Raw genomic sequence first — 8,555 nt, 5'->3', positions numbered from 1 at the left:
GAATTTTGTGTCCATTTAGTTGTCCCTCTCCTGATCCTCCCCTTGATTGGCTCCAGGTCATGCAGCGGGCACGTGGCGGAGCCAGGATTAGAACCCATGACCTTTGGACTCCTAGACCCGTGCTCTATTTACTATGCCCTGCTGCTTCTCAGCACTTGGGAGAGTACATGACAATATACAGAGTTGGTAGCCCACAAGAAACTCAAAGTCTGGAGGGCAATGTTGGAGAAATCCAAGTTTGATCATGTTTCCAGGAGAACGGGGTGATCCACAGTGTCAGAAGCAGCAGAGAGGCTGAGGAGGATAAGGATAAGGATGGAGCAGAGCCCTTTGGATTTGGCAGGAAAGTGGAAGGGAGGAACGAGGAGTCCGAGGGCAGGGACGTCTCGTAGGATTGGTCTGTCGAATCCATTGCCCAGCCCCTCTGCCCCATCTCACTGACCAAACTTGAACTTGAGCCGGGATCCAGCGGGGTCGCGACCTCTGGACACCCTCTGACAAGCCACAGCTGGGGAGATCAAAGGTGGACCAGCCGGGTAAATGGGATAGATGTGGCCTCCGGCCCGGCCGGCCGGGGAGTTGGGGGGCGGATGAGAGGCTAGCGGAGCGAGGTGGGCTCTGACCCTGCTCGGATCTCGGGCCCCTGGCCCTGGAAGGCCACTGGGGTGACTCACACCGAAATGGGGAAGGAAGAGGCGATGAGCCTGGAGCCTGGGCAATATAGGGCAGGACGGGAAGCGACCGTGCACAGAGAACGGGAGTCTGTCTGGGAACTGGGGCCCCTGTGAGACTGTGTGATAAGATGGGGCAGCTCCTGAGCCTGATCCTGCTGAGCCTGATCCTGCTGGGGCTGCTCTGCAAACTCTCCTCTGGTAAGCTCTCACCCGGGGGGCCAGCGGAGGGGCTATCTGGGCTGGCTACTGGGCCCTTCCCTCTCTCGCCAGAGAGAGGAGGGCCAGGAGAGCTGGGGAATCACTGAGGCAGACCCTCCAGCCCAGAGCCTCCCTCCGGCCCCGGGGTTCCTGGCCCAACTGTCCGCCCCGTCAGAGTTGGAACATGGTGGGTGACGGGTCGCAGCTTGTCTGGAACCGATTTTCTTGGAATTTGATCTGAAAAAGGGGCCGTGCTGTGGTTCCACCTGTGAGCCGGAGTCCTATCCAGCGCTTAGTGCCATGCTCTGCACAGAATTAGCTCCCAAAACGACCGATCGATTGATTGATTGAGAGAAATCCTCTTACCTCCAGGGAGTGAGGCTCACCCAGAATCCCCCTCAGTGGGCCGATGTTTGTACGGGTTTGAGCGCTTAGACCGTGAATAATAATAATAATAATGATGGTATTTGTTAAGCGCTTACTATGTGCCAAGCACTGTTCTAAGTGCTGAATCCCACTAGGATGAGGACTGCGTCTTACCTGATTATCCTGTATCTATCCCAGCACTTAATACAGTCCTGGCACCTAGAAAGCACTTAACAGACACCTCAGTTTATCATATTGTTATTGTTGTTATTATTACCAAACTTCTTAGGACTCATACGCCTTGGGGCCAGAGCTGTTGGTCATTCCTGTCCTGAGTGAAGGACAGTGCTCTGGAGGCCGGGAGGGGATATCTCCCCGCATCCTCGCCCAAGGCTGTGTCTCCCACCCTCGGGTCCCTGGGAGCGAGCCCAAGATACGGGGGGAGAGGTGACAGTACCCAACCATGTTAGGGGATGCTAAGCCTTGCTACTGACCCTTTTAGGGGTTGCTGATGAAACTCTGAGGGTGGGAAATGGGTCTATTTATTGTTGGATTGTACTTTCCCAAGCGCTTAGTTCAGTGCCCTGCACACAGTAAGCACTCAACAAATACGGCCGAGTGAATGAATGAATGTGATTTCCACCCCCCACCGCTGAGTGTGTCTGTGTGTGTTTGCGTGCGCACAGATTTGCTCTAGTGTGCATTGTAGGGCTCTGTGTTAGATCTGTGGTGCCCTCTCAAGCGCTTAGTACAAGGCACAGGGTAAGTGCTCAACAAATACGGTTGATTGATGGATTGAGGGGAGAGGGGCTGCCTGTCCTCTCAGCTGGGAGGTCCTGGGGTCCCCACCCCCACCGGTGTAAGAGGGGAGGGAGTGACCCCCAACACCACTAGCCCGTTAGTCCCCTGCCCAGAGAGACAGGGGATTCAGGGAAAGTGGGAGAAGTGGGGGAGCCCAGAGGGAGGGGGCTGTAACCTGGTGGAAAAGAGGCACCCCAGCAGAAGAGGTTTGCCTGAGGGGAGCAGGACAAAGGAGACCGAGTTGTTTCCCCTGAGGACTACAGGCTCTCTCTGCTCTCTCTGCTCTTGCTTCTTTCCCTCTCCTTTTATGCTCCAAGATGTATGAGCTACTACTACTAATAATGATGGCATTTCTTAAGTGCTTACTATGTGCGAAGCACTGTTTTAAGCGCTGGGGGCGGGGGGGGAATACAAGGTGATCAGGTTGTCCCATGAGGGGCTCACAGTCTTAATCCCCATTTTACAGATGAGGGAACTGAGGCTCAGAGAAGTGAAGTGACTTGCCCCAGGTCACACAGCAGACATGTGGTGGAGTCGGGATCAGAACCCATGACTTCTGACTCCCAAGCCCGGGCTCTTTCCACTGAGCCACGCTACTACTACTACTTCTTCTAGTACTATTCATTCATTCGTTCAATCGTATTTATTGAGCGCTTACTGTGTGCAGAGCACTGTACTAAGCACTTGGGAAGTACAAGTTGGCAACATATAGAGATGGTCCCTACCCAACAGTGGGCTCACAGTACTACTAATAATAATGATAACGGTTGTTCAATTTGTTAATTGTTTACTATGTGCCAAGTGCTGCGCTAAGGAGTAGATGCAGGAGAGAAGCAGCGTGGCTCAGTGGAAAGAGCCCGGGCTTTGGAGTCAGAGGTCACGGGTTCGAATCCCGGCTCCGCCAATTGTCAGCTGTGTGACTTTGGGCAAGTCACTTCACTTCTCTTAACTGAGGTTACCTCATCTGTAAAAGGGGGATTAAGACTGTGAGCCCCAAGTGGGACAACCTGATCACTTTGTAACCTCCCCAGTGCTTAGAACAGTGCTTTCACATAGTAATTGCTTAATAAGTACCATCATTATTATTATTATTATGCAACTAGGTCAAACGTATTACCACAAGAGGCTCGCTGTATGAGAGGGGAGGTGGACAATAGTTCTGGAGGCCAAGGGTCCGCTCCAGAATATGGGAGCAGCTCTGGGGGTGTGGATGTACTCTGGCAGGGGGAGGGTAGTTTTGGGAAGTAAGGGCTACCCGAGGTGGGGCGGAGGGAGAAGTGCAAGCTTGGGGAGGGGGAAAATCTCAAGGATCCAGCTCTAGGGAACAAAGGCTATCCACAGGGGATAGGGTCAGCGTTGGAGGTTAGATTGGGGAGAAGGGGAAGGGTCCGGGATGTGGGGGCTATGCCGTGGGGGCTGGGGGGTAGCTCCAGCAGGAGAGAGGAGCTGAGATGGGTGCTAGATCTGGGGGGTGGGCCAGAGTTTCTCCCTGGGGTTATTCATTCATTCAGTCATATTTTTTGAGCGCTTACTGTGTGCAGAGCACTGTACTAAGCGCTTGGGAAGTACAATTCAGCAATAAAGAGGGACGATCCCTGCCAACATGGGACTTATAGTCTAGAAGGGCTACTCCCTGTGAAAGAACCAGTAGCCGGGGACTGTGGATGTGCGGAGGAATGGTTGCCCCGGTCTGAGGGAATTTCCACCCTTCCCACCCGGACTACCTCTCCCTGACACTTTTCCAACTGAGAGGGGGGCCGGGGCTGGACTGGATACAGGAGAGGGGAAGGTGGTGGTTAGACTCAATCAATCAATCAATTACTGAGTGCATAATAATAATAATTGCGGTATTTGCTAAGCACTTCATTCAATCGTATTTATTGAGCGCTTACTGTGTAGAGAGCACTGTACTAAGCGCTTGGGAATTACAAGTTGGCAATATATAGAGACGTTCCCTACCCAACAACGGGCTCACGGCCTAGAAGGGGGAGACAGACAACAAAACAAAACATGTAGACTATGTAATAATAATAATAATGATGGCATTTGTTAAGCGCTTTCTAGGTGCCAAGCACTGTTCTGAGAACTAGGGTAGATATAGGGTAATCAGGTTGCCCCATTTTACAGATGAGGTAACTGAGGCACAGAGAAGTTAAGTGATTTTCCCAAGGTCACACAGCAAAGTGACAGAGGTGGGATTAGAACTCACGTCCTCTGACTCTCAAGTCCATGATCTTTCCACTAAGCCATGATGCTTCTCTGTAGTAGCCACCGTACTAAGCTCTGGGGTGTATACGAGCAAATGGGGTTGGACTCAGTCCCTGTCCCATGTGGGTCTCACAGTCTCAATCCCTATTTTACATGAGGAAACTGAGGCACAGGGAATAATAATAATAATAATGGCATTTATTAAGCGCTTACTATGTGCAAAGCACTGTTCTAAGCGCTGGGGAGGTTACAAGGTGATCAGGTTGTCCCACGGGGGTCTCACAGTCTTCATCCCCATTTTACAGATGAGGTAACTGAGGCCCAGAGAAGTGAAGTGACATGCCCAAAGTCACACAGCTGACAAGTGGCGGAGCCGGGATTTGAACCCATGACCTCTGACTCCAAAGCCTGGGCTCTTTCCACTGAGCCACACTGCTTCTCAGCGACTTGCTGAGAAGTGAAGTGAAGCGACTTGCCCAAGTTCTCAAAGCAGACAAGAGGGGGAGCTGGGATAATAATAATAATAATAATAATAATAATAATAATAATAATAAAAATAATAATAATGGCATTTGTTAAGCGCTTACTATGTACGAAGCACTGTTGCAAGTGCTGGTGGGGATACAAGGCGATCAGGTTGTCCCACGTGGGGCTCACAGTCTGAATTCCCATTTTACAGACGAGGTAACTGAGGCTCAAAGAAGTTGTGACTTGCCCTCTCCTACTATGTGTAGAACACTGTTCTAAAGAGCTGGGGAGAGTAAAGCACGACAGAGTTGGTAGATGCGATGTCTGCCTGCGAGGGCCGGACAGTCTCCGGGAGGAGGCAGGATGTAGATTAGAGATCAAGTTTTTCTCCCCCACCTCAGTTCTTCCCTGAAACCGACTTTTGATGCTCGAGTTTCCAGTAAGGTCAGGTAGTTACTCAATCTTCCGGCCACTCATCTTTGGCTCTCCGGAACTGTGGGACTGGCAGGGGAGAGGTCAACCCCACAACTTTCACCCCCTGGAAGTTCTTCCCCTTATCTGCCCCGGATCCCTCCTACTGTGGTTTCGGGCCATGAGAGCTATCGGTGTATTAGCTCCGGGCAGGGGGCCAGGGGACTAGGGGGCTGGAAAACAGTTCTCCTCCCGCCATCCATCCAGTCTCTTCCCAGAAAGCTTAGTGGAGGCATCTCGGCTTCCGCAGCTCTGAGCCAGTTCTTCCCTCCTCCCCTCCCCTTAGGTGGCAGAGCCCCAGGCCAGCACCCATTAGAAGCGGGCCAGTCTCCCTTTCCCCCACCTCCGGCCTGCCAAGGCAATGATTTGGCCAGCTCTCAGGGCCAGGGCTGGTCCATCACTCCCAATTAGAGCCCCCCTCATGAGGAAACATGTCCAGGGTGACTGTCAGGGGCAGAGGAGCTTCCCTCCCTAACCCAGGATCGGGGGGTTGGGGGAGAGGCAAGGTGATCAGGTTGGATGCAGTCCCTGATGGAACTCACAGCCTAAGGAGGAGGGAGAACAGGTACTGAATCCCCATTTTATAGATGAGGAAACTGAGTCACAGATTCATTCATTCAATCGTATTTATTGAGTGCTTACTGTGTGCAGAGCACCCAGCAGGAAGGTGGCAGAACCAGGACTCCTGAGTCCGAAACCCAGGCTCCTTCCGCTAGGCCCCACTCTAAGAACGGGGACCCATTGAAGGCAGGGCAGGCGTTTACATGCTCTGTCTGACCCGCGGGTGGCTGTGGGGTGACTTCGGCCGGGCCGCCATGGTCGGAGCACCTCGGGCAGCGACGCTCTGCCTCCCCCGCAGCCGTGCCAAACCTGACCGCGCCCCACTCACTGGCGGGCACTTGGAAAGGGGCGATGCGCGTACCCTGCTCCTACGTGCCGGAGAGCGGCTACACGCAGATCTCGGTGGAGTGGACCGTGGTGCGGAACTACCACCCCGCCACCGTATTCCTGCGGGACTCTTCGGGAGACCACGTGCAGCAAACCAAGTTCCGGGGCCGACTGGAGGTGAGCCGGCAGCCCCCCGGGGACGTGGCCCTGACCCTGAACCCGCTAGAGATGGACGACCAGGGCTACTACACGTGTGCGGTCACCTGGCAGAACCAGGCTGGCCAACTCATCAAGGCGGACGCCGGCATCGACGTGCGTGTCCAGAAGGGTGAGTCTAGGCCCGCCGTGTCTGCCGGGCCCGTTGGGCCCACCGCACCCGCAGCAGGGAGGACGGGGGTCACTGAGCCAGGGAGAGAGCCAGCATTACCGGCTGGCCGGCCTGGGGGAGGGTTGGGACCTGCTAGGAAGTGGAAAGGAGGAAGAGAGAGAGCCCGGAGAGGGGCCGGGAGAGGAGCAAGAGGAAAAGGAAGTTCCAACTGAAGAGGGGAAGGGGAGAAGAGGAGGGGAGAGGGGGAAGGGAGGTGGGGAAAGAAAGCGGGGGAGACGGAGAAGGGAAGGGCAGAGGGAGGTGGGGAAGGGAGGTGGGGAGGAGGAAAGAGGAGGGGAGAATGGGAAGTGAGGGGAGGAGAGAGGGAGGGGAGAAGGGAGGAGAGGGGAGGGCAGAGGGGTCCTCCAGTGCGTGGGATGTCACCCAGGCTGGCCTCAGACATCCGCCTGCCCTGAGAGCTCCAGTCACGTTCCTCAGGTCGCCACCCTCCCATCCTAACCACGCTGCCCACACCCGCAGCAGAAAGTAATGATGTTGTCCGCCACTCTGTGAGGGGAGGGCCTTCCCCCATCCGCTAGCCTGCCCTGCTTATGACCTCCAGCCTCTGTGGAATCTCACGACCCCTCTTGTCAGGGTCCAAGGCCTTCATCCCCCTCCGCTCCCTCCTCAATCCGGCCCTGGAGAAGAGTTGAGTTGCCCAAGTGGGAGCTGAGTCTCTTGTGATGGTGAAGGTCTGGTCTAGGGCTGAGGGCTGAGGGGGGTGAGGGGGTGGGTGGGTGGGGGCAGAGGCCACAGTTCGGGGAGCAGAGGCTAAGATTGAGGGGGGAGAGACTAGGGTTAGAGGGCGGGGACCACCATTGTGGTGACAGAGACCAGAGTTGAGAGAACAGGGGAGACTGAGGTTGGGGACTAGAGGCCACGGTTCCGGGGAAAGTCACCAAACCCTGACCTCCCAGGAGAACCAATGAAAACAAGGCCGGAGCCAACCGGTCTTGTCTCTCCAGAGCCACCCCAGCCACCCCCATCTCAGCCCCTGCAGCCGCTCCCACCCTAACTTTTGGCTGTTGCCCACCTCGGACTTGGGACCTTCTCCCCGATCCCTTTCCTGGACTAGCTTTCGCTCCACCCCTTCTCACCTGCCATAGCCCGGCAGGCCAGCTGCAGGTATGCCAGCCCCTGGCATGGGGGCCGCAGTCTGGTTCTGGCTGTGTCAGAGGTGGAGCTCCCATGCCCCCATCTGCCTCTCTGCCAGGGCACCTCACCCGCTGAGCAGGGGAGCGAGGGCGGAGCCAGGCTGATGGAGGGGGCATAGACGTGGAGGTCGATGATGGAGGTCCCTGGATTGGCCGTGGGTCTGCCTCCTCCTCCGTGGCTCCCTAGATGTGCCCCAGCTCCGTCCCTTCTCTCCCTGGCAGTGGCCGCGACGAAACCCACGGTGACCACGGGGTCTGGATCCGGCTTCTCCGTGCCTCAGGGCATGCGGGTCAGCCTCAAGTGCCAGGCGGACGGGTCTCCGCCCATCTCCTACCAGTGGTTCAAAGGAGAGCCCGGAGGTGACGCGGTTCTGGTCAACCAGCTGGCCGGCCTCCTCTTCAAGCCGGCTGTGGTAACGGACACCGGCTCCTACTTCTGCAGAGCCAAGGGGCGCGTTGGGGCGGTGCAGCAGAGCGACGTGGTGCACTTTGTGGTCACAGGTGAGTCATGTCCCTCCAGAGTGGCATGAATATCCCAGGGGCAGAGAGGTGGGCATGAGCATGCTGGCGGCCATCTGGGGCCAGCCTTTGCTCCAAGGCAGAGAAAGTCAGGGCCCAGGGAGAGCCAGACACAGACACCAGTGCGGAGAACTAGAAAAGGTTTCAGGAGCCTAGTGATCTGATTTCAAATCCCAATCCTGCCCCAATCAAAGAAAGCTTTTTTAATGGGATTTGTTAAGTGCATACTGTGTGCTGGACACTGCGTGCTGGAGTAGATACGATGAGGTTAGACACAGTCCATCCCATCTGGGGCTCACGGTCTTAATCCCCATTCTACAGAGAGGCACAAAGAAGTTAAATGACTTGCCCAGGGTCACTCAGCAGACAAATGGTAGAGTGAGAATTAGAACCCAGGTCCCCTAACTTCTAGGCCCGTGCTCTATCCACTAGACAACACTG

The 8,555-nt window shown here is 55.4% G+C and overlaps 1 protein-coding gene across 2 annotated transcripts in view; it reads left to right on the top strand.

The window, feature by feature from the left end:
* Positions 1-250: 250 nt before the first annotated feature.
* Positions 251-8,555, top strand: part of VSIG4 (V-set and immunoglobulin domain containing 4) — a 32,979-nt gene continuing 24,674 nt past the window's right edge. Inside the window, exons 1-3 of one of the 2 annotated variants that reach the window (XM_038748433.1) lie at positions 251-872; positions 6,046-6,402; positions 7,818-8,096. In XM_038748433.1, coding sequence (XP_038604361.1) covers positions 803-872; positions 6,046-6,402; positions 7,818-8,096 — 706 coding nt within the window. In that variant the 5' untranslated portion in view covers positions 251-802. The remainder of the gene's footprint in view (positions 873-6,045; positions 6,403-7,817; positions 8,097-8,555) is intronic. The other variant, XM_038748432.1, reaches the window with a different exon arrangement.

Source organism: Tachyglossus aculeatus, chromosome 6, assembly GCF_015852505.1.
Source record: "Tachyglossus aculeatus isolate mTacAcu1 chromosome 6, mTacAcu1.pri, whole genome shotgun sequence".
Lineage (NCBI taxonomy): Eukaryota > Metazoa > Chordata > Mammalia > Monotremata > Tachyglossidae > Tachyglossus > Tachyglossus aculeatus.
Note: the sequence above shows the minus strand (reverse complement) of the source record. Positions and strands in the feature narration are given on the sequence as shown.